This window comes from Cervus canadensis, chromosome 12, assembly GCF_019320065.1.
Source record: "Cervus canadensis isolate Bull #8, Minnesota chromosome 12, ASM1932006v1, whole genome shotgun sequence".
NCBI classification, from domain to species: domain Eukaryota; kingdom Metazoa; phylum Chordata; class Mammalia; order Artiodactyla; family Cervidae; genus Cervus; species Cervus canadensis.
Genome location: NC_057397.1, coordinates 69,344,860 through 69,371,398, shown reverse-complemented (window position 1 = coordinate 69,371,398; position 26,539 = coordinate 69,344,860). Strand labels below are relative to the sequence as shown.

The following is a 26,539-nucleotide window of genomic DNA, read 5'->3' as shown; positions in this document are numbered from 1 at the left end:
GGTGTTGGAGAAGACTCTTGAGAGTCCCTTGGACTGCAAGGAGATCCAGCCAGTCCATCCTAAAGGAGATCAGTCCTAGGTGTTCATTGGAAGGACTGATGATGAAGCTGAAACTCCAATACTTTGCCCACCTGATGCGAAGAGTTGACTCATTGGAAAAGACCCTGATGCTGGGAGGGATTGGGGGCAGGAGAAGAAGGGGACGACAGAGGATGAGATGGCTGGATGGCATCACCGACTCGATGGCCATGAGTTTGAGTAAACTCCGGGAGTTTGTGATGGACAGGGAGGCCTGGCGTGCTGTGATTCATGGGGTCACAAAGAGTCGGACACGACTGAGCGACTGAACTGAACTGAACTGAACTGAACTGATACACACACGTGTAAAATTACATATTATGTATGTTTATACACATGTATTCCTATTAACCTGACTCTCGCTGCACCGCAGGGCTTAGCATGTTGGAAACAGGATAGGGCGGGGCAGGCCCAGGCAGCAACGGATTGGCTCCTGGGGAGGTCTGAGGCCAAGTCCAACCAGGGAGACTGCTGGGGAGACGAAGATGTACCTAGAAATGGCGTACACTCAGTCTGGAATCACCGACTTCAAGTTCAAGGCGCTGGTAGTGGTGCCTGGGAGATCGACCTCCTCCAGGGGCTGGGAAGCATCGGCGCGACGGTGTCCACGGCGTCCACGGTGTCCACGAGTAGCGCGGGCAAGCCCGGCTCCCTGCACGCAGGAGGGGTGCCGGAGGGAGCCATCACAGTACCCGGCACGGAGAGCGGGGAGAGCCCCCCAGCACTCGACTTCGTTTTGTGCTCCGCGCAGATGCTGGTGACCGAAGAGGACCTGTTTTCCACGAAAGACCGCAGAGAATTTCCCGGATCCTTCCAGTCTCCCGGGAAGATCAGAAACTGTTTCACGGGCTAGTGCATATCTGCTCCTTCGGCTCCAGGGAGACCCTGGCTGTGGACTTGCACGGAGTGGAGCGCGCTCTGCGTCTCCTTCTCTTTCTTCCCTACGGAGTTCTGCCTGCCTGGTCCCCAAGAGACTGCAGGCCCCTGGCGGGAGGTCTGCAGACCCCTGCCGGGGCGGGAGGTGCCTGCGGGCCACGGGGCCTTTGATAGGTTTTCTGTTGGGTGACTGAGTTCTGCGGGTCAAGAAGACCCTTTGGGCTTGATTCAGGGCGCTTTGCAAACATTTATGGGGCTCCTCTTGCAGGTCTCAAAAACAGAACTAAAACAGCCCTGGGTACCAGTGCCTTTGGGTTTCTGCGTCAAGTTTGTTGTGAGTTTGGCGGTACTCCTGTGTCCTCAGGGGCCACAATTTAGCTTTGTAACTTTGTGGTAAATTGTAGCTTTTTGCTTAAACTAATTTAAGAGGGTATCAGTTACCAGCACCCAAAGAACCTTGGCCAAGGCAAGAAAACAAGGAGAACAAAGGTGTATGGAAAAGTGACTAAAAATTATTTTCTAACAGATAGCTAAAGTGACTGAAATTATTTTCTAACAGATGGTTTACAAAGTTTGATCCTGCTTAATCTGAACAACAATCAGCTTACATGGATTCCTGGAGAAATTGGCAGGTAATTTTGTTATAATGAGAGATGGTTACTTTTCCCCTTTCCCCGCTCAGCTGGTATCCTCCCGGCTGGTCTTAGAACATCCTATGCCCAGACTCAAGTCCTTGTGAGATTTATACATGGCGAAGAGCAATTGGAAGACTGAGGCAAGCCACTAATTTTAAGCAGATGATTATTTAAACACTTCAGAGAAATGAGAAACAGCATGATTTGGTAGTCTAAGTATAAAAGTGAGGGTTTGAAACAGTTCTAAAGTTGATTGTTACTGATTTCCTAACTGTGGGGGTTCTTGGAGCTTCCTCTGCTATAGAACTGGGGACTTTAAACTACAGTAAAACATTTTCAGCTTGATGGGATAGGTAATGTGAAAATAAAGACTTTTAAATCAGTATGTCATTTTCATGAAAAAAAAAAAAAAAAAAAAAACACATTTTATATCACTCACATTTGCATGGATGAGCTGCTGTTACGGTGGCTCTCTGGAGCCAGCTGAGGGCCTTGTCCTTCTGTTGGCAGAATACCCTCTTGGGCTTTTCTTCTGACTGTTGGAGAGAGAAACCTAATCAGGGTTACTTTGGAGACACCTTGTTGCCTGTTGAACAGAAACAGGTGTATTACAACATAAGAACATCCAGATTTTTGAAGGAAGGATCCAAAACTATGAATAGTTCTCAACAAAAGGCTTTCTGCCTCACCTAAAGTTTATTCCAATTTACTTGTCTATATGTCTACCCAAAGTATTTTTCCAAGATAGATTTTTACAGAAAAAGTAATGTTTTAAATAAAAGCACCTAGAAAAATATTTGAAGCTATCTCATTTCTGAAGAAAAGGAATATTTATAGTAATAAAATGCCAATAGTTGTCTTCTTGCTTTTTCATTCATTCAGTTTATCAGTTGATTTATATGTTGGTGATGTAATGAAAAAATGACACTTTGGAAGATCTGGTGAATTAGGTTCAGGCCATAACTTTGTGCAACTAGCCTTATGACGTTGGCCAAGTATTTTAACTGTCTGGGATCTTGGTTTTCTCATCTCTAAAGGAAGAGTTTTGAGAAGATGAACTTCAATATTCTTGCAGGTATAACGTATTATGAGTTCACAATTCAGTAAGCTTAACTCTGTTTGGAGAACAGAGTACAGTATTGTCTTTCATTAAATGTATTCTTAACTATTTTATGTGTTTTTTGATGTAAATGGAATTTTGAAAATTTTATCTTCCAGTTGTTTGTGGCTACAATATACACATAAAATAAATTTAAAATAGAGACTTTGTGACTCTGCTTTTAGTTCTGGTAGGTTTGAATTTATTTTTTTTGCACTACTTCTCTTTAATATTTTAATATTTAAAGTTTTGCCCTTCTTTTTAATTTTGAAATACTCTTCTCCCATACCTTTAGAAATTACTTCTTAACCTGGTTTATATATTTTTCTGCTTTTGCCTTCTCTGAGTGCCTTTTGGGAGGGGATCAGATGTTCATATTTCTCAAGAATCTTTCCATTGGCTTCCTCTCTGTCTCTCTCTGCCCTTTTGTTGTTATTCTTTCTGTCAGCCTTATCTATTCATATGGCTTCCACAATCGAGATCATAGAGTCTTTCCATAAATCTCTTTCACTCGCACTATTATCCTGAGCTCCAGGCCCCATTTATAACTGCCTAGAAATGGCACCTCATTCTGTTATTACTTTAATACCTTTAGAGCATTATAAATCCTCATTCTTAGCTTTGCAAGAAGACATGTCTACATTTGAATCTTGACACTATTTTCTGATGGTTAAGTTAGGCAAGTTATTCACTGCCTCTGATCCTTTATTTTCCTCATTTTTGGATTAAATGTAATAATTCCAACCTTAGGGTTGTGCTGTTGATTAAATTTAATGCACAAGTACATAGTTGGTGCTCAGTAATGCTTATTTTAGCTTCCCCAGTGGCTCAGAGAGTAAAGCATCTGCCTGCAATGCGGGAGACCCAGGTTCGATCCCTGGGTTGGGAAGATACTCTGGAGGAGGAAATGGCAACCCACTCCAGTACCCTTGCCTGGAAAATCCCATGGACAGAGAAGCCAGGTGCAGGCTACAGTCCACAGGGTTGCAAAGAGTCAGACATGACTGAGTGACTTCACTTTTCACTTTCAATGCTTATTTCTTCTGGCTTCTTTATTCAAAATACACTTAATATTTCTCAAGGAAAATATTACTCAAGGCATGTTTACTATGCCTCCCTGTTGCCCTACTTGTTTCAGGCCAAGTTCAAAATGTTGGTTATCCAAAGTGCTTGTGAACCTCAGGTACTATATCTGCAATTACAGGCTCAAACGTTAATCCTTTTCTCACTGTTTGTTGGTATCTGCTCTCCTTATTTTGTGTCTCTAAGATCTCCTTCTAGACAATGATATATATAAGGGTAGAATTTGTGGTCAACCTGTCTTTGCATATTACACAGCATCTAAGTGGTACAGAATATATGATCTATATCTAAATCTATCCCTATCTATATCTATATTCATGTATATGGCATTTGACCTCTGGCTTTCTCTTCAATGTAACTATTAATAAAGTATATGTACAAAGACTGAAGACAGAATTTTCTTTCTTTTAAATCTAGGTTTTGATTACATAAAATACTTTAAACATGAACCATCTGATCATAAATATCTTTAAAAGGTAAATTACAGCAAAGATTTTTTTTTATCCTCAAGTGATTCATTGTAGTTGTGAATACTTGACTGGAGAAAAGCTCAGATGAGCTACAAAAAATATGAATTGATATGTGGCTCTATTAATGGTATATGTACATAAATGTACAATGGACTTCCTTATTCTTATGAATTTCATTCATATATTTTGTTTATTTTTTAGATTAAAAAATCTTAGATGTTTGAGTATAAATCATAACCAGCTAGCCAGCATTCCTAGAGAACTTTGTTTTCTTGAGAATCTTTCTGAACTTCAACTTAACTACAATCAGCTTGTGTGCATACCCAAAGAAATTAAGTTCTTGAAGAAGCTCCAGCAGCTTCTTCTGGCCAGGAACAACATTAAATCTTTGCCAGAGGTAAGCAAAAGAGGGAACCAACTTTTCTTTTGTTGGTGAAAAACTCATTACACCATGGTAGAGAGCAGTTATAGACTGGATTAGGGGATCTGAGTACAAGCCATCATCTGCTTTCCCTCTGATTATGTATAATAAGTTCCCAAATCACTGTGACAAAAGAAGGTTATAACTTGGATTTCTTTTTTACAAAGCTAGGTATGCTAGACTTTGTAAATAGAAATACAAAATGCTTTAATTTGAATTTCAGACTACCAAAGAAGAATTCTTTTAGTATAAGTATGCTCCAAATATTGCATGGGACATACTTATACATTTAAAAGATGTTATCTTTTTTGTCTGAAATTTAAATTTAAGTGAGTCTCCTGTATTTTTATCTGGCAACTTTGTATACAGCACAAAGTATAAGTACTTTCTGATTTTGGAATGTATGCTAGATACCTTCCATTTTTCCTTTATATCCACTGCCCATCCTTTTCTGACCTGCGTTCCTCTCCGTGTCTGGGAGACTAGCTTGTGTGAGCATTAGTGACCTCCTCTGTCCTCTGATTCCCTCTAGGACATGTGAATGAGAGGCGGTATCAGGAGGTGAAAGGGTCGGAGAAGATGAGTGCGTGCATGCGCACTTGGTCAGTCGTGTCTGACTCCTTGTGACCCCGTGGACTGGAGTCTGCCAGGCTCCTCCGTCCATGGGATTTGCCAGGCAAGGGTACTGGAGTGGGTTGCAATTTCCTCCACAAGGGGATCTTCCTAACCCAGGGACCAAACCCACATCTCCTGCGTAGGGTAGGCAGGCGGCTTCTTTGCCACCGAACCCCCTGGGAAGCCCTGGAGACTGAGGACCAGATGGTTTTCCCATGGTGCTGTCTCTAGAAGGTTGCTGTGAGCTGCCTGCATGCCTCTTTGGAGGGTCATAGCTAATGTCCTGTGATCATCAGAATATCACCATGTGAACATTCTTACATTCCCTTGGCTCTTTTGACCTGTGGTGTTAAAGAACTCCCTGCTGTTGCTAGCTTTTGGGAACTTTGTAAGTTTAGAGAACTACATTTCTTGGCTTAGGGAACTTTGTTGGTTTTCCTAAACCCTGTCAAACTTTTTATAAACAGTGACTTTATTAAACTCTCCTCAGTTTTTCCAGTTTGAGAGTACTGTTTCTCATTAGGAACCTGTCAACAGGTTTACCTTCCTTATTTATGCAAATTAGAATTAATTTGATAGGAGGAAAGGCATGGCATGCAGTAATCTGAGGAATAAAAATAGATTAATTCCTACTATTTCATTTTTCTCTAAAAAAGATGTTTCCTTTAAAAATTCTGTGCACACTGTAATATGTGTAAAAATATACCAAGGTATAGATTGTAAATAAGTATATGTTGAAAATTTTATTCTTATATTCCTTAAAATCCTACTTAGTATAAACAAGTAAAATATCTTGAATTTATAGAATAAACCTGTTAAAAGCATGTCTCTCTTATTTGAAAGAAAGCAACAGCAGCAGCAGCAGGATCATCATGAAGCATTATGTTGTGTTTATAACAAGTTTATCATATATCTTTTATTATACTCATTTTAGAATAAAGATCAGAGTGGTTATGTGACTCAAGCTAGTTTGCAACGGTCAAGGAAGGATCTTAGCTCCATGCCTGTCTAACATAAAAGTCCATATTTCAAATCAATAGTCTTACTACAAATTTATAAACCCTGAGGCTTTTAAACTTTAAAAAAACTTGAATGCTAGTAAATCCTGTCCTGAATTATCATGCAAAGAATGCCTGTAATCATTTATATCCTTGTATGTTTAATATGATTTAGTCTATCATTGTTCTTTTTGGTCTGCATTATAAATGATAAGGCATTGCAGAAAATAGTCATTTGTTTTGATAATGAACATGTTGTGAATCATTTTCTGGCCTGTTGTAAATCATGTGTATGTCTGCACATGTGTGTCTGAATGTGTATGCCCATCCAGTCCCATTGGGCATGTGGCTAGACTAACGGATTTCCTTTATGAGGAAAGGGTTGTGTCAGCTCAGTGCTGCACAAGAGGTAGTTGTGAAACAAGTGCCAATGGAATTATGTCTGTTTTCTGTCTCCCAAAGATTCTTTCTATTTTAATGGTAGAAATGTCTACTAACAGATACTCAGTATCTGTTAAACCTTTTAGTGAACACTTTCTGATTAGTAATTTGTTTAATGCATTCAGTGTCCATATTGAAGGTCAGTTCAGTTCAGTTCAGTCGCTCAGCCGTGTCCGACTCTTTGTGACCCCATGGACTGCAGCGCGCCAGGCCTCCCTGTCCATCACCAACTCTCGGAGCTTACTCAAACTCATGTCCATTGAGTCGGTGATGCCATCCAACCGTCTCATCCTCTGTTGTCCCCTTCTCCTCCTGCCTTCAATCTTTCCCAGCATCAGGGACTTTTCAAATGAGTTAGTTCTTCGCATCAGGTGGGCAAAGTATTGGAGTTTCAGCTTCATCATCAGTCCTTCCAATGAACACTCAGGACTGATTTTCTTTAGGATTGACTGGTTGGATCTCCTTGCTGGTATATTGAAGGTAGGGGTTTCCATTAAAATTTTCATTTTACAAATGGAGAAGCTAAAGTACAAAGATTAACAAATTTGCCCATAGATATATAGTAAGTGTCCGAGGTGAATTTGAACCTACAGATATTTACTACAAATAGTCTAGCTCTTGGCCGCCATGTTATGTCGCCCTGGAGTGGTCAGAGGAGATGGAGAATTCAGAGAATCTGGTGCTTCATTCATCGTGATTTCCTTGGGGAGAGTACTGATCAGGTAATTAGGAAAGGTGATCAACCTCATCAAGTTGAAACTTACAAGAGATATTTATGATGCTACATATTAGATTTGTAAAAGCTCTCTTTCTCTCTTTTGTTTCCTGACACAGGGACTTTGTGATCTTTTCAACCTGAGAATTCTAGACGTAGCTGGAAATGTTATTCAGATGTTTCCAACAGGAGTAAGTAGAGTCAAGTTATATTATAATTGAAAAATAATTTTGTTTATTGGGAATAGAAAAGATAGCGTCAGTCACTCAGTCATGTCCGACCCTTTGCAACCCTATGGATAGCCTGCCAGGCTCCTCTGTCTCCCTTCTTCAGGGCATCTTCCCAACCCAGGAACTGAACCTGGGCTTCCCACATTGCGGGCAGATTCTTTACCGTCTGAGCCAGAGGGAATCCCCTGTGAAAAAATAGGCAGGCAGTAAAACCTATGGTAATTGGAACCTTGAATTAATACAAATGACTGAAAGATTTGCTTTGTTCTAGAACTTCAGAACTTGTTCTCTGTTATTCCTTCCTTTGTGTTCTGTGCTTGCTGAACTTGTTTGAACTGAGTGAACTCTGATTGTTATCATAAATGTTTTAATATATTATCTATGATTTAGTGTTTTTTAAAAAATCATATACTGTTTTTGGTCACTTCAGACTTTTTCAAAGTATTACATTCCAGAGCATAGATTTTTATCCCTTGCAGTTGAGAGTCCCTTGGACTGCAAGGAGATCAAACCAGTCCATCCTAATGGAAGTCAGTCTGAATATTCATTGGAAGGACTGAGGTTGAAGCTGAAGCTCCAATACTTTGGCCACTTGATGCAAAGAACTGATTCATTAGAAAAGACCCTGGTGTTGAGAGCTGGTGATGGGGAAGCCTGGTGTGCTGCAGTCCATGAGGTCACAAAGAATCAGATGTGACTGAGTAACTGAACTGAGTTCATCCAAGGAAGATATTTATTAGTTGCTTTTAAGCCATGGACAATGAGGAATGCAGTTTTTTTCACTTGGAGATGAATTCTGACTTTGCTTCAAGTAACTGGTCTTAGCAACTTGTAACTTTTCAGAAAGAAGCTACAGTTTTTCATGTTGGAGTGAATGTGTTTCTACTTCACAATAGTAATTAGAAGCCCAACAATCCAAGAGGTATTCAATAAATAGTTGTTGATTCATTAATTACTTTTCTGATTAGTCAATAAAAAATTGAGATTATAGTCCTTTTTTCCCTCTGCGGTATTTAATAAAGCTTATCACTTTAACCATTTTTAAGTGGATAGTTCTAAGTCACTATATATATATTCATGTTGCTGCAGCACCATTGTCACCGCCCATCTCCAGAAGTTTTCTGTCCATTCCTTGCTCCCTCGAGCTCCTGGCAACCAGCATCCTACTCCTTGTCTCTAAGAATTTGAGTACTCTGGGAATCTCATATAAAGAGGATCATACCATATTTGTCCTTTTATGACTGGCATATTTCACTTAGTATAATGTCTCCACAGTCCATCTACGTTATAGCTAGTGTCAGATTTTCTTTTTTATGGCTGAATAATACTCCATTATATGTAATGTATATGCATTAAATGTATATACATTTTGTATTTTCATTCGTCTGCCCACGGGCAGTGGATTGCTTGCTCTTTTTCACTATTGAGAATAATGCTGCTGTGAATATGGACGTACAAATGTCTGCTCATGTCCCTGTTTTCACTTCTTCTGGGCATATACCCCGCAGAGGAATTGCAGAGTCATAGTCCATATTTTAATTATTTTTAAGGAATTGCCAAACTGTTTTCCAAAAACATGCAGTTTTGAATGTTTAATAAGCGTTGGATGTTAATACTGACGCTGCAAATCCTACAGGATTTTATTCGCCCTTCTACACTATATTATTTATGTCTCGATATGACTCTTCTGCCCTATGATACCTACCTTGATTGTCAAAGCCGCCTATGTCTTCTCTGGCACCTCTGTGGTTCGTATGTACCACAAAATAGAATAATACTTTTCAAGTTGGTCTTGTCAATAGACTGTAATCTTCCAAAGGAAAAGAGTACTCTTTTTTACCTTTATACCAGCAGAGTTTTGAATTTCAATCGAATGCATGTGTGCTAAGTCACTTCTGTCATGTCTGACTCTTTGTGACCCCGTGGACTGTAGAAAAAGCATGAGAGTTCCAGAAAAACAGCTGCCTCTGCTTCATTGATTATAATAAAGCCTTTGTGTGGATCACAACGAACAGTGGAAAATTTTTAAAGAGATGGGAATACCAGACCACTTTACAGGCCTCCTGTGAAACCTGTGTGCAGGTCAAGAAGCAACAGTTAGAACAGGACATGGAACAATGGAGTGGTTCAAAACTGAGAAAGGAGTATGTCCAGGCTGTGTATTGTCACCCTGTTTATTTTAACTATATGCAGAGTACATCATGCAAAATTCTGATCTGGATGAAGCTCAGGCTGGAATCAAGATTGCCAGGAGAAATATCACTAACCTCAGATATGCAGATGACACGACCCTTATGGCAGAAAGTGACGAGGAACTAAAGAGCCTTTTGATGAGGGTGAAAGAGGAGAGTGAAAAAGCTGGCTTAAAGCTCAATATTCAGAAAATGAAGATCATGGTATCCATTCCCATCACTTCATGGCAAATAGATGGGGAAAAATAGAAACAGTGGCAGACTTTATTTTCTTGGGCTCTAAAATCACTGTGGATGGTGACTGCAGCCATGTAATTAAAAGACACTTGTTCCTTGGAAGAAAAACTACGATAAACCTAGATAGCATATTAAAAAGCAGAGATATCACTTTGCCAACAAAGGTCTGGATAGTCAAAGCTATGGTTTTTCCAGTGGTCATGTATGGATTTGAGAGTTGGATCATAAAGAAGGCTGAGTTCCGAAGAATTGATGCTTTTGAACTGTGGTGTTGGAGAAGACTCTTGAGAGTCCCTTGGACTGCAAGGAGATCCAACCAGTCCATCCTAAAGGAGATCAGTCCTGGGTGTTCATTGGAAGGACTGATGCTGAAGCTGAAGCTGCAATACTTTGGTCACCTGATGTGAAGAGCCGACATACTGGAAATGACTCTGATGCTGGGAGAGACTGAGGAGAAGAGGGTGGCAGAGGATAAGATAGTAGGATGGTATCACTGACTCAATGAACATGAGTTTGAACAAACTCTGGGAGATGGGGAAGGATAGGGAAGCTTGGCGTCCTGCAGTCTGTGGGGTCACAAAGAGTCAGACGGGACTTAGCTACTGAACAGCAGCATGTTATTACTGTTTTCTTAATTGTTTGGGATTTATTTTGTGTAGGTCTTTTCCTTCTCTTGTTTTGTGCCTTGAGAACATCCTTTAGTATTGTTGCAAAGCTATTTTTGGTGGTGCTGAATTCTCTTAACTTTTGCTTGTCTGGAAAGCTTTTGATTTCTCCATCAAATCTGAATGAGAGTCTTGCTGGGTAGAGTATGCTTGGTAGTAAGTTCTTCCTTTTCATCACTTTAAATATATCATGCTCTTCCCTTTTGGCTTCTAGAGTTTCTGTTGAAAAATCAACTGATAATCTTATGGGAGTTCCTTTGTATGTTATTTGTCCTTTGTCCTTGTTGTGTTTTATATTTTGTCTTTGTCTTTAATAGTCATCATTTTGATTACTATGTGTCTTGGTGCATTCCTCCTTGGGTTTATCCTGCCTGGGACTTTCTGTGCTTCCTGGACTTGGTTGACTATTTTCCCATGTTAGGAAAGTTTTCAGCTATTATTTCTTCAAATATTTTCTGAAGTCCTTTCTCTCTCTCTTTTGGGACCCCTATAATGTGAATGTTGGTACTTACAATGTTGTCCCAGAGTTCTCTGAGGCAGTCTTCATGTTCTTCATTCTTCTTTCTGTGTTCTGTTCTGTGGCAGTGATTTCCACCATTCTGTCCTCCAGGTACGTATCTGTTCTTCTGCCTCAGTTATTCTGCTACTGATTCTTTCTCATGTATTGTTCATCTGTGTTTGTTTGTTCTTTAGTTCTAGATCTTTGGTGAACATTTCTTATATCTTCTCAATCTTTGCCTCCATTCTTTTTCTGAGATTCTGGATCATCTTCGCTGTCATTTTTCTGATAGGTTGCCTATCTCCATTTTGTTCAGTTGTTTTCTGGGGTTTTATCTTGTCCTTTGATCTGGGACAAAACCCTCTACTTCTTCATCCTGGTTAACTCTCTGTGGTGTGTTTTTGGTTCTCGCCACTGAGGGATTGTGGTTCTTGCTTCTTTTGTCTGCCCTCTGGTGGATGAGGCTAAGAGGTTTGTATAAGCTTCCTGATGGAAGGGACTGGTGGTGGGAAAAACTGAGACTTGCTCTGGTGGGTAGAGCCTGCTGAGTAAAACTTTAATCCAATTCTCCACTGATGGGTGTGGTTGCACTCACTCTGTTAGTTGTTTGCCTCTGTTAGAGGCAACCCAGCCCTGGGGTCTGCTGGCTCTCTGGTAGGGTTAATGGTGACCTCCAAGAGGACTCATGCCAAGGGGCCCCTTCTAGGACTGCTGCTGCCAGAGCCCTCGTCCCCGCGGCGAGCCCCTGCCGACCCACGCCTCCACAGGAGATCCTCCAACTCTAGCAGGTGGGTCTGGTTCAGTCTCCTGTGGGGCCACTGCTCCTTTCCCCTGGGTCTCCATGCACGCAAGATTTCGTTTGCCCCCGCCAAGAGTGGAGTCTGTTTCCCTGTGGAAGTCCTGTAATCAAATTCCATGGGCCTTGAAGGTCAGATTCCCTGGGGATTCCCAGTCTCTTGGCTGGATCCCCAGGCTGGGAAGTCTGACATGAGGTTCAGAACATTCACAGCAGTGGCAGAACTTCTTTGGTATTTATTGTTCTCCAGATAGTGGGTTGCCTACCCAGCAGGTATGGGATTTGATTTTATCGTGTTTGCACCCCTCTTACCATCTCATTGCTGCCTCTTCTTTGTCTTTGGATGTGGGGTACCTTTTTTTGGTGGGTTCCAGCATCCTCCTGTTGATGGTTGTTCAATAGCTAGTTGCGATTTTCGTGCTCTTTCAGGAGGAGATGAGTGCCTGTCCTTCTACTCTGCCCATCTTCAACCAGAAGTGATGTAATCTCTTAAACATGTATTCATCAGCCGACCTAAGCAATGGAGAGGTTTTTAGCATGTGATTTTAGACAAGGATGTTAGTAAATGCTTGTATCATAACATTGTTGGGTAAGTATTTGACACAAGAGCTGGTGCGTAGCACATATAAAATGAATGAATAATTAAATTAGATAATGTATATAAGTTCTTTACTAATGCTTGGCACATGGTAAATATTAAATGTTATTTTCTTTTCATTTTAAAGTTTGGTCTGAGCTACCTGCTGCTGAAACTATACCAAATGTAGGGAGGTCTTTCAAAGCTATGAGAACACCTGAATGATTCTAATGTGCAATTTGTAGGGGAACCACTGTTCTGTGTGCAAGGGTAAATACTGTGTTAGCAGCACAATGTTTTGGGTTATTTTCCTCTACAGATCCATTGACATTCTCTGGCCTACCTTGGTTAATCAACAAAATAGTACTAATCAGCTGTCTCCCCGAAAGAGTTCCTTCTTTCCCTGGATCTTCACCTTTCATTCTCTGCTTAATTCTGTCTCATCCTTTCCTGCCTTCCTCCTGACTCACTTGGTTTCTGATTGTCATGTGAGATCCCTCTGAATATAGGACCCATTGTTAACTGAATTCCCCTTTTCTTAGATGCTTTACACAACTGGTCACCTACTACTTATCTTGATATCCTTTATTTCCTTGAATACTTTTAATTTAAAATTATTTCTCTGTTTATAGCTGATGCTGATTGATTTTTTTTTTTACTGAAGTCTAGTTGGTTTACAGTGTCGTGACAATCTCTGCTGTATGGCAGAGTGACTCAGTTATAGACAGATAGACATTCTTCTTTTATATTCTTTTCCATTGTGGTTTATCACAGGGTGTCAAATATAGTTCCTTGTGTTATTCAGTAGGACCTTGTTGTTTGTCCATCCTATATATAATAATAAAAATATAGTAATATATAATAATAGTAATATAATGATCATTTATAGCTGCTAATTCCAGATTCCTAGTCCTCCTCTTGCCCAGCCCTTTTCCCCCTTGCAACCACAGGTATGTTCTCTGTGTCTGTGAGTCTGTGTCTGTTTTGTAGATAGGTTCATTTGTGCCATATTTTAGATTCCACATATAAGTGATGTCACATGATATTTTTTTTTTCCCTTTCTGACTTACTTTACTCATTATGATAATCTCTGGCATCCATGTTGCTGTGAATGGCAGTATTTCATTCTTTCTAATGACTGAATAGTATTCCATTTTGTATATGTACCACATCTTTATGCATTCATCTGCCAGTGGACGTTTAGGTTGTTCCCATGGTTTGGCTATTGTGAGTAGTGCCGCTGTGAACAGAGGGGTGCATGTATTTTTTTTTTTTAAATTACAGTTTTGTCTGGGTATATGTGAAAAATGGGATTGCTGGATCATATGGTAATTCTATTTTTAGTTTTCTGAGGAACTTCCACACTGTTGCACCCGTTGACATTCCCACCAATAGTATAGGAGGATTCCCTTTTCTCCACACCCTTTCCAGTATTTGTTCTTTGTAGACATTCTAATGCTGACCATTCTGACCAGTGTGAAGTGGTACATTATTGTAGTTTTGTTTTGCATTGCTCTAAAAATGCAATGTTGATTGATTTTAATCTATTCCAGTGAAAGCATATCTTATATTCCCTTGATTCCCGACCCTTGCCTGATATCTAGCAGATAGATCCTGGCTTAGTGTCACTCTTGGCTTCTTATTTGTCGAATTTTAAAGCCCAGATATTTCACAAACGTTCCCACTGCCTTTTGTTGTTTTACTTTTTTTGTGCTTCGTCCAAAGTCAAGTGATGATAGCCATTTCATATTTGAATGATTCTTATAATTTCCAAATGAACTCACTTGCCTTCAGTAAAATTATTCCCATGTATGAGCAGTTATTCACAGATATGTTCACATATACACATGGAGGTCATTCAGCTTTGGATTAAGACAAGTATTTTTGTGAAATTGATTGTACACCTAGAAAATGATTCTATATAGTTTCAACATGTCCATGACCAACATTGTCCTTGAGTGGTAACTTTTGTACAGTTTTGTGAAAGGAACTTGGGAAAATGAAATTATGATGTCAGACTAGTACCAAAAATTCTATCAAAACTTTTGAAACTCTTTTGCAAGATGATTAAAAATAACCTAAAAGTGAAGAATAATACTCAGGGAAATGTTCATAAAGCTGTAGACAAGGACATCTCCAACTATCTCCACATTCTAATGATTTGTTTTGAAGTATTTTGAGTATTCCACTTTGCTCAAATAGCCATGAGATATTCCAGCTGTCTACCTCCATCTTGCTTTTCTGCCTCTATTGAATGGCAGCATTAGAGATCCACTTTTTACCTGTGCAGTATCTATAGTTTATCTTCTGTCTAGGCTGAATATTAGGAAACACTGTGCCCTATTCTTACAGCTTATTAGAGCCTCACTAAAATTTGACCTTAATTTGAAAATAGTGTATTTTTCTTTGGTTGTCAGTGTTCAGTTTATCAGGAGTGTGTGTGTGTGTGCGTGTGTTAGTTGCTCAGTCGTGTCTGACTCTTTGCAACCTCATGGGCTGTGTAGCTCACCAGGCTCCTCTGTCCATGTGATTTTCCGGGCAAGAATACTGGAGTGGGTTGCCATTTCCTTCTCCAATATTTGTTAGGAGATATACATTTAAAACAAGACTCAATGGCCTTTAAAAAATGGGACACAAGCCAACACTTACCTAATGAAAACCACTGTGGGATCTACGGTTTAATGTAAATGATGTAACAGTTCCTGGTCTTGTTTTTACTGACTATATAGAGCTTCTCCATTGTCAGCTTCAAAGAATATAATCAATCTGACCATCTGGTGATGTCCATGTGTAGAGTCGCCTCTTGTGTTGTTGGAAGAGGGTGTTTGCTAGTATGCTTAAAGGACCTCAAATGAAAACAAGGCAATTTGATTTCTGATTCTATCTTCTCTTTCTGTAACATTTTATATTACATACTGAGCCCTGTACTAAGAACTGGGCATGTAACAATGAGGAAACAAGACAGGGTCTCTGCTCTTTCCAGAGCTGTACTGTAGGGAGGAGAACATATTAATCTATAATTATCATTATAAATGTACAATTGAAAGCTGATATCAGTACACTAAGAGAAAGGACGATTGGCCTGAGAAGGAGAAAAAGAACTTGATTAAACAGGTAGGTAGGGGAAGGCTTCTTAGAAGAAGTGACAAAAGTTGTCTGAAGAATGGTAGGAATCAATTAGGGGAAAGATGAAGGGGTTCAATGAAGGGGAAAGATGCTTTCCAGACAGAGTGAACAGCATGTGGAAAGGCCCTGGTGTGGAAGGGACCTTGTATATTCAGGGAACTGGAAGGAATAGAAGGGGGCCATGACCAAGGAATGTAGAGTATGCTGAGGATTTTGATCTTTATTTGAAGAGCAATGCAAGTCTAAAGGGTTTTAGGAAGGGGTTGATATAATCAGATCTATATTTTGAAAAGATCATATTTATGAACTGTGGAGTACACAACAGAAGGGTTGACGAAGGGAACTGGGTGGACTTCTGGTAGACTTTTGCTGAAGTGAAGTAAATGATAGTAAGTTGGTTTAAGGTGGTGACAATTGGGATAGAAATATCTGAACAAATTCAAGAGTCATTTAAGAGGTAAATTTAGAAATGGTGATGAGCTAGTGAGCTTTCTATAGAGTAAGATAGAAGACACTGAAAAAATACCAACTTCAGGAGGGCAGATCCTGAGTTCAGTCTTGGGTACAGTGAGTTTAACATGTATTTATGATATCCAAGTGAAGATTTTGAGTAGGCAGTTGGCTATAAGGTGTGGAACCTGAGTCATCTGCATTGAGGTTTCACTGAAGTCATGGATGTGGTTCAGATTGCCTAGGGAAAATATAAAGTGCAAAGAGAATGTGCCAGGCTTAGGGGAGAACTATTTCATGGTTGAGCAAAAAAGATGAGCCAGCAAAGAAAACATGGAGTTGTGTTGACTAGTATGTTGACTAGAGGAGAATTTCCGGCGACCACTGAGGGCATGTCGGAAGTTGGTGAAGATGAGTTTATTGTGGTTCTTGCATGCCCTGAGGCGTAACTGCAAATATTTGCTTTGGCGCAGAGACAGGGAAAGCTGATGGTAGGGGTGATCTCTATACACAGACAGGGATAAGGCAGAGTACCTGAGTATCACATGTATAATGTAACTTGTCGTACATTGTTTAATATAGGAAGGCATTTTAAAATCCTAAATAATTCTGAGAAAATTGTATATACATATTTGCTCCCATTTCAAATATTTTTGGATGACGTAGTCCCAATACTTAAAATCTTATTCTTCTCGCAAGTTACTGTTAGCATATTTATCATTTCCAATTCTTGCTAAAGGGTTACGCTGTGAGCTTTGAGATGGTCTAAAGGGTACGTGGTTATTTGCCATCACTTACTTATCAGTTCTGTTTTTTAGTTCATTTGAAATTTCAGCCTCCATTCTCTCCTCATTTACACTAACGAATTTCTTCCTAAATTAACCCCCTTCTGATCTCACCCATTACTTAAGACTGGTCTGAAGCAAAAGAAGGGCTTGCTGAACTTAGACATTGTCCGTAGGCCTGGGACTTTTCAGAAATGCTTGCAACAATTGAACAAGTCTAGAGAAGAAGGCCTTTGCAAATTTTTAGTATGCAGGGAGAGCTGTATGTGACTGATTATTTATTGGGCCTCAATTGTGTACTCGGTACTATTTAGAGCTTACATTAAATAGTCACTTAAGATGCAGCTCTTAAAAAGACCAAAACCTGATAAATGAAGACAGACTTTTCAACAGTGATTGCCTCATAGTATTTACAGGTGGTATGATTAATTTGGGAGTTCCCAGGTGGTGCTAGTTGTAAAGAACCCACTTGCCAATGCAGCAGATATAAGAGACCTGGGTTTGATCCCTGGGTTGGGAAGATCGCCTGGAGAAGGGTATGGCAACCCACTCCAATATTCTTGTCTGGAGAATCTGATGGATAGAGGAGCCTGGTGGGCTACAGTCGATGAGGTCACAAAGAGTCAGACATGACAAAAGTGGCTTTGCATGATTCATATATGACTTATATGATTAATTTACATATAAGGCCTAAGGAGATATGGGAATATTTGGTAGGAGTTGCAAAAACTTGAAAGTGAAAATGTTAGTAGCTCAGTCGTGTCTTGACTCTTTGTGACCCCATGGACTGTAGCCCATCAGGCTTCTCTGTCCATGGGACTTTCTTGGCAAGAAGAGTGGAGTGGGTAGCCATTCCCTTCTCCAGGGGATCTTTCTGACCCAGGGATCACGCCCAGGTCTCCCACCTTGCAGGCAGATTCTTTACCATCTGAGTCACAAGGAAATTCAAAAAGTTTACAGGGGTGATATTTTAGTCATGAAGTGATGATCTGGGAGTGGGTTGAGAAGGGGGCACAGCATGAGTAATAATTACAAGACACTGGCCTCTTATGAGACCCCTAAGTTCTACAGGATGGCTGTTTTATAAGGGTAATTTATAAAACAGTAGAGCCTACCAGGATATATGGTTGTTAAAACTGGCTAAGGAGAACCAAATATGATATACTAGGACTTTTGAGTTTATCCTATAGACATTAGGGAACCTTGATAATCTTAAGCAAGGATGTATTATGAATAAGTTTTCATTTAAAAGACTACTTTGGGAGCAAAAGTTTGTAATTATACAAACTATTAGAGTAGTTCATATAAGATGAGGCCTCAGTCAAACCAGAGGGATTAGTGGCTGGGGCAGGGAGCAGGAGAAAAGATGGTGCAGAGGTGCTGAGGAGGTGGGTAGGTGGGATGGGGGGATGGAAAGAAAGGATAAATTCCAGAAGTTTTAAGAAGGTAGGATTGATAAAACAGGAGATTGATGACAGAAGATTTGATGTGGGTAATAAGGAAAAGGAATGAAGAAAATCTAGGAGAAATGATTTGATTCCTGAATGTTAGACTTTATGGTGACTGTGGGACTCCCAGCTGGAGATGTCCAGGAGACAGCCAAATATTTGAGAATAAATATTACTCAAGTTGTTTTATAAATGTGGTCAATATAGTCAACTCAGGCTCAAAGTCCCTTGATTCCTTGACTCTGATGATCTTTTCAGGTCTTCACTTTACCATCACAGTCATGTCTGTTCAGCTGCTCTCAGTATGAACAGTTAAAGTCCAATTTGGCAGTTTGACCTCTGTTTTCTCCCATGGCCTAGTTCTCCTGTTTATAGCAGTATCTCTCCTTTGAGATCACTGAGACTTCATGTCCCTCCACACCGCCGTTTACTTTCAGTCCCTCAAAACTTTGTACTGTTATTTCTTTTTCTATCTGGTCCAAATGCCAAAGAACCCAGTCCAGTTCACTTATGTTTTAGTACATATGAGCTCATTCCCTTGCTATCTGACTCTTAATACATCTGGATTGCTGGGTGCCGAAGGAGCACACGGTCTACGGACAGGGACTGCTCCAAATGTGTGTGGATTCCAGTGGGTCCCTCAACACCCCTGTATAATGTTTTTGCTTGTACTATGCCAGGTTCCTTTTCTAAAACCTATAGCAGATCCCATACTTTTCCATACTTTTACCACCTTCTTCATGGCTTCTCCCACATTAGCAACTTGCTAATAACTTCATAACTCAGTTAGCAGATGGTCTTATTCTCTATTTCTAAGGCAAAATTGAAGGGATCACATCTGATTCCTTCACATCCAATTCCACGCCTTCAAATGTATTCATGCCTGCATCTTTTCTTCTAGCCATAGAGGACAGGATAATTTAAAGATGTTAATATTCAAAGGTCTTTCTGTGTCTTTCACCTGATCATTACTCTTTCAATTATTCTTTCTTCTCTAAATTAATCTCTCTATGTTGGTACTTCTACTTGATCAAGTCTTCTTTATATTAAAAAAATAAAACCCCTCATTTGAACCTTCATTTTCCTCCAGCTGCAAATCCCCTTTCCAGATAAGAGGGTCAGTGAATGTTTATGACCTTGTACCTCTAAACCAGGGTTTTCTCAACTTCAATACCACTTTGGACCTGATAATTCTTTGTTGCGGGGGCTGCCCTGTGTATTATAGGATGTTTCCCAGCATCCCTAATATTTACTAAATAGATGCCAGTAATACTGCCCCTCCCCCGCTAGCAACAATGAAAATATCTGTAGACCCCTGAGGGGCAGGGGAGGGACAACATTGTTCCCGTTGAGATCAAAGTCGTGACAGTGTTTATTCAAGCAGGCCCATGCAAAGAGCCTCTGAACAGCTATGACAATATTTTATTCGCAGGTGAGATTATGCTATTGGAGTGATGATACCAGCAAAGAATATCGTTGTGTTAAAAAGTTAGTCTGACAGGAAGGGCTTCTCAGCTGGTGCTGGAGGTAAAAAACCCGCCTTCCAGTGCAGGTGGACGTAAGAGACACAGGTTTGATCCCTGAGTCAGGAAGATACCCTGGAGGAGGGCAAGGCAATTTATTCCTGCCTGGAGAATCCCATGGATAGAGGAGCTGGCAGACTGCAGTCCATAGGGTCTAACAGCGTCAGCCACTACAGAAGTGACTTAGCACGCAGGCACGGACAGGAAGCCCAGTAGTGCATGTAGAAACAGGGTGTTAAACATGCTGCTCTGGGGAAGATTCAGACATCGTGTGACTTCAGGTTGCTGAAATTTACCTGCTGCAAAACACATGCTAATGATGTTCATTATTAATTAATTTCCTTTCATTAATTTCTTTCTGATATATTATGTGTAGTAAGTGAGCAAGCTGGATAACTCATTACCATGTTTAATGGAAGAATAATGACAGGATTTGAAGGAAGAAAAAAATGACCCCTAAAGAAAAATGTATGCTCTTTGGACCATGGTCAACTTTGAAATGAGGTTCACATCTGTTAATGCTTTTGCATATACCAAGATACTCAAGTTTGTATCAATTTTTTAGAAAAAGACTGAGTTTTTAAGTATAAATGAGGTGTGAAGTCTCTCAGTCGTGTCCAACTCTTTGTGACCCCATGGACTGTAGCCTACCAGGTTCCTCCTTTCATGGGATTTTCCAGGCAAGAATTCTGGAGTTGGTTGCCATTTCCTTCTCCAGGAGATCTTCCCAACCCAGGGATTGAACCCAGGTCTCTTGCATTGTAGGCAGACTCTTTACCATCTAAGCCACCAGGGAAGTCTTAGAATGTTATTCTCCAGGACCAAAAGGAAGAAAGGGTGATTCCATTAGGCACAAGAAGTGCTCTTTTCATTTTAGCACATCCAGCGCTTACTTGGGGCTACCATTGGATTCAGCTCTCTGGGTTGCTCCTTGTTGATGGATACCAGAGGAAACTGAATTAAGAAAGACAGAATGTCTAAAGGTGATTCCAATGAGGTCTTGAACCTTGTATTTTATTTTAAAATCTTGTCTATGTTGTAGAAATTTCATGAGACTTTTGAGACCTGATGACATGCTGCCCTGGAGAGATATTAAAATCAATTATTTTCTTAAACCCTGGGCTGATATCAAGGAAATATCTCTAATTCTTTCCTAAGTGTGAAGTGCACTGGTGTAATGGCACTGCCCATCCTGGCTCACAAGAGTCAGTTTTCCATATCTCTTCCCAGCTCTGTTCAGTGACGGAATCAGCCACTGTAGGAGTATTGACACCTTTGAATCAAAACATGCCACAAATGAGGGCTTTTTTTTCCTTTCCAGAGAACCATTTTATCTGCACACAGCTGAAGACAGGTCTTATTTTCCCTGTTTCACAGTCGAATCTAAGGCTCAGAAAAGTAAATCCCTAAATTAGTTTAACTTTGAAAACCTCATGAGTTCTTGGGAGTCAAAGCATAATATTAATATAAGAGAATTCCCTATTTTTCTATGGAAAGGGTAGAATCCAGCTGAATTTAGGTTTTCTTCAGAGAAGATTTAGTACCCTTGTGAATTGTATATTTTCTTTTCTTTTTTTAATTTTCATTGTGCACAACAGGTAAATCAACTGTACTTCAATTAAATGAGAATTTTTTGATATTTCTCTATTTCCCTTACCTTCCTCCCTGATCATAAATGAATGAATCATATGACAGTATGTGATACCTAGATGTTGGTGTGTATTAGAGTGTTAATTTTCATCATGCATGAGTGCGTGCTCAGTCGCTTCTGTCGTGTCCGACTCTGTGCAATCCTATGGGCTGTCGCCCTCCAGGCTCCCCTGTCCGTGAGGATTCTCCAGGCTAGATTACTGGACTGGGCTGCTATGCCCACCTCCGGGGATTTTTCATCATACTTGGTCCCTAACAAACGTATTAGTTGCAAACTGTACCCAGCATTTGATTAATTAACGCTTATTCTATTAGTAACCAGCTCTATGGTCCTGAGCAAGTTTTCTAGGCTGTCTAGTTTGGGGGTTGCCACCAATGACCTCTAAAGTCATTGCCGTCCTTGGTCACATGAAGATTCTTATGCTTATAATAACTTGAGTATACCTTGCTGGTAAAATACTAATGTGGAATATAGATCTTAAATAAAGTAATATTTTTAAAAAATATTGATAAATATTTAATTATTTTAAATTTTAAAGTAGACTTTTTAAAAAGTCTAGTTTTATTGATGATGAAGGCTCTGAAGTGAAGTTTATTTTGTGTGTAATGAAGTTTTATTTTGTTTTTGAAAGTTTCAAGATTTGAAGCTGAGGGAGTTCTACTGTGAGGGAAACCCATTGTTCCTGAAGCAGCCAGCTAGTGCTATAAAACAGGAGAGCGTCTGGAGTTTACAGGTGAAACTTTATGTCCTTCACACAGGTCTTTGAGCTAAAGCCATGATTTAAATTTTAAAGAGTTTTCTTCTACAGCATTCTTACCAAGCCAGCAAATGATTAATATAACCATAATCCATTGGCATTGTGGACCCTAGTCATAATCTTTTTGACTTGCTTGCAGAATCCAATGTAATCCTATCTGATTTCCAGATATTTTGAACATTTTGAACATTTTATTGGATCAAAAGAGAGGAATTTGTGTTCACTTTAGTGTTCAAGTATTTTTCAAGTATTATTTAAAGATATATTCGATTTGTTCTTACTGGGGTCTTTTGCCTCTTCCATCCCCTTATCATTTATCCCCATTCCTGAAAGAATATGATCCAGAAATTGTGTTCCCGTTAGTCAAATAAGTTGATGATATTAAAAGAAGGAATAGAGAAGTATATTAGAGGACTGGCTGTGTATGTCTTTTGGTGATAGACATTGCAGATTTTACCACATTTGCAGTATTGTCCTGCAGATAAAGATTGCAGATTTTACCACATTTGCAGTATTGTCCTGCAGATAAAGATTGCAGATTTTACCACATTTGAGTATGAGTCTCTATTGTGAATATGGATTTCTCAGGTCCTTTTAGCTGAACATGCAGAATTGTCTTAAAACTTTCAAGTACTGGGAAGGGTTCAAGTTTCCTGACTACAGGAAACAACCAACATTGTTTAATGGTTTGGTTTTAAAAGAAAAATAACATTTCCCCCTTATTGAACAAGTAATATATGTTCAGTACAGAAAACTAGAAAATACAGATGAGCAGGGAAGAAAATATTAGTTATAATGCCATGTGTGTTAGTCACTCAGCTGTGTCCACCTCTTTGCGACACTGTGGAATACAGTCTGCCAAGCTGCTCTGTCCGTGAGATTCTCTAGGCAAGAGTACTGGAGGTATGGACATTTCCTTCTCCAGAAGTTTTTGATATCAAGGCTTTGTTCAAGCTGTGTACTATTTAGATCCTTCATTTTTCACTCAGAATACTGTGAATATTTTTCCAGTCAGTAAAAAATAAGTCCATGACATCTTTTTTGATGATTACATAATAATATACTGGTATATGATTATACCAGAATATTTTAAATTACTTTCCTACTGTTGGCTGTTTAGATATTAATAATCTTATAACTTTTTGGCCTTTATAAACAAGGCTGTCTTCTTCTCATGTCCATATTATCCCTGTGAATGAAATCACTGAGCCAAAGAACTTTCATCTTTTCAAGGCTGATTAACTCTTTTCCAATTCTCTTCCAGAGACTCGATCTGTATTTCCATTAACAGTATTATTTCCCTCTCTTATGTGAATAAAAACTTATTTGAAGTTTAATTATAAATGATTTTAAAATTGGAGTATTAAATTTGTTTAATTCCTCATAACCTAATTGTTCTCCTTGAATCAAATATTTCAGAACAATGGTAATAAAATAATATTGATAGTAATAATAAAAATATTAATAAACAACTAATCCTTATTATGCTTACCATGGGCAAAGCATTGTTCTAAGCACTTAATGGAAATGAACTAATTTAGTCCTCCATTAACCCTCAAAAAGAAGACACCATTATTATTCCTCTTTTATGGATAAATTGAGCCTGGGAGAAGTTAAATAACTTGTCCAGGTTCACAGGTCTAGTAAGTTTTAAAATGCTGATGCCATTCTGAGCAGTTGGCCTCCAGACTCCATACTGAAATATTGCCTCAGAAAGGGGCTACCAGAAGTGAGGAAAAAGGGAAACAAGGGTAGCCTCTTGTTGGAAGAAATTCTGGTTTGTGGAGGGGACTGGATAAGCAGTTAACCCAAGGAGGGGTCTTACAGTGAGCCCATGAAAGCAAGAATGTTACCTTGAGTCTGGGACACAGGTACAGGGTGAGAGAACAGTTCTTCCCTCTCATTTTCAAAACTTTAAGGACCTAGGAGCACAATTTGGGGGTTTTGTTTTGTTTATTTAGTAGAAGCAATGATTTTTACTTATATAAATGACTTGGGTGTTTTTGAAAGTATCTCTAAGAATTTTTCTTAGAAAGGTGACAAATTTACTATAATTTTGTATTTATACTTAAAGTAAAAGTCATTTCTACTGGATATTTGGTTACCATTTTAACATTACTGATTAAATCACTTGGACTTTCAAAAACTATAAGGACTTGTTTCAGGATATTCCTTGGTTAAGATTTTTAAAGACTCTTCCTTACCTCAGAGATTTGTGAGCTAAAATTTCATATTGATAACTGTATTATTATAAAATATTAACCAGAGTTTATTCTGTCAGTAGATGCTAGACAGAGTTTTACCTGTATTATATAATTTAATTCTCTGAACTCTGTGTGGTAGGGTTGGAAACAAAATTCCTATTTTATAGGTGAGGTATCCCAGATCAGAGAATTTAAGGACTTGTCAAATAGGGTCACACTAGTAAGTCATAGAGCCACATGATTTGCACTTATTTATGTATCTGACTCTGACTCAGTATCTTTGCTCTTGATGCTGTGTTTTACTGTCTACCATACAGTAACAATTGATCATACAACAGTTCCAAAGCTCATCATTCCTTCTGATTCACATTTGTTTTTATGTTTTATAATTTTTAATATTTATATATAAATATATGTAAGGATAACTTTATGATTCAAATCAAATCAACATGTATAAAGAAAACTAAAAGAAACACCTTAAACTAATTTTAATCTATGATTGTTTAAACATATAAATAATCTCTGACCTACATATAGTTAGCTAACAAATATTCTAACAGAATAGCATATAAGCTGTTCAAAAAGAGTAATTTATTTTTCCATAAATGATTTCTTGACTTTTAAATAACACTGAGATTAAGCCATCATTAAGTAGTATATTCTCAAAAACTGCATTGCGTGTGTCTTCATGGTACAAATTTCCTAAGATTTACTAAGATTTGGTAAGATTTCCTAAGGTTTGGTCATGCCAAAAGTATCTTATTTTATATATATGTGTGTGTGTGTTTCTTTAAGTAATAACTTTATATTTCAGTGATAGATGTTAGTCTTCCAAAGCAACACATTGGCAGCAAGTAGGAGAAAGATATAAATAATGGATAATAGAAGAGTTGGGCAACAATTCCAAGTGCAACAAACATGATTGGTTCCAGAAATCATAAATGGAAAATGTCAGCTGTGTGAATTGTTGTTCAGTTGCTAAGTCATGTCTGACTTTTTGTGACCCCATGAACATGTCAGGCTTCTCTGTCCTCTGCAATCTCCCAGAGTTTGCTCAAACTCATGTCCGTTGAGTTGGTGATGGTATCTGATCATCTCATCCTTGGCTGCCCCCTTCTCCTTTTGCCGTCAACCTCTCCCCATTATCAGTGTCTTTTTTTGGGGACCTATCCATTGGTCCCATGTATTTCAGCAAATTCCTCTACTGTCTGCTATTTTGGGTCTGAATTCTTCTCTATTTTCTGTGGCTTCATAGTGAAACTAGCCATTTAAATCTGGTAGCTAAAACTTACCTCTAAAATCACCATTTCATTCAGAATCACAAGCTATGTTCTGTGTAATTAATTAGAGGGAAGTGATAATAGACATTGAATTTAGGAGTCCTGTAATGTTAGTGTGAAAGGGCAGTTCTTTCAGAAAGGATGACTTCATCATGTAACCATCCCAGAGAGTAAGCTGAAGTATATAGGAGGTTATGCTGCTGAAGGATCAGGCAGTTAAGGAACCCATGCTCAGGGCTGTTTCTGTACAGAGGCAGCTTTCCCAGAAGTTTGCTGAGTGGAAGGGATAGAGTAATAAGGAACAGGGAGACAGAGATTTATAGGATTTGTTATTATTTTTAAATATTTTAATTGGGATAGATGAGTGAAAGGTTATGCTTGTATGTGTGTATTTATGTATGTATGTTTGTATTTTCACACAAACTCTCTTCATATCACTGAGAAATCTTTTACTTTGGCCAAAAAAGTGTCTTATACACTATTAAAAATTCATACAGTGTTTTTGTAAAATTTACGTAGAACTTCATGCTCTTGGCACAAGAGGAGCATTTAGTGGAGTGAATCAAATGTTTATTTTGTTTGCTTGGTCAGTGAAGAGATAATTATGTATTTTATAATTTTTTATTTTAAGATGGTGATATTGTCATAGTGACCATACTCACCACCTATTTTATTGTTTAATAATGTT

The 26,539-nt window shown here is 39.0% G+C and overlaps 1 protein-coding gene across 2 annotated transcripts in view; it reads left to right on the top strand.

Annotated features, from left to right (window-relative positions):
* Nucleotides 1–26,539, top strand: part of LRRC69 (leucine rich repeat containing 69) — a 77,568-nt gene that overhangs the window by 36,974 nt on the left and 14,055 nt on the right. The window contains exons 3-6 of one of the 2 annotated variants that reach the window (XM_043483261.1): nucleotides 1,514–1,586; nucleotides 4,443–4,638; nucleotides 7,551–7,622; nucleotides 22,242–22,343. In XM_043483261.1, coding sequence (XP_043339196.1) covers nucleotides 1,514–1,586; nucleotides 4,443–4,638; nucleotides 7,551–7,622; nucleotides 22,242–22,343 — 443 coding nt within the window. Of the gene's footprint in view, nucleotides 1–1,513; nucleotides 1,587–4,442; nucleotides 4,639–7,550; nucleotides 7,623–12,479; nucleotides 12,640–22,241; nucleotides 22,555–26,539 lie in introns of those variants that run through there. The other variant, XR_006272269.1, reaches the window with a different exon arrangement.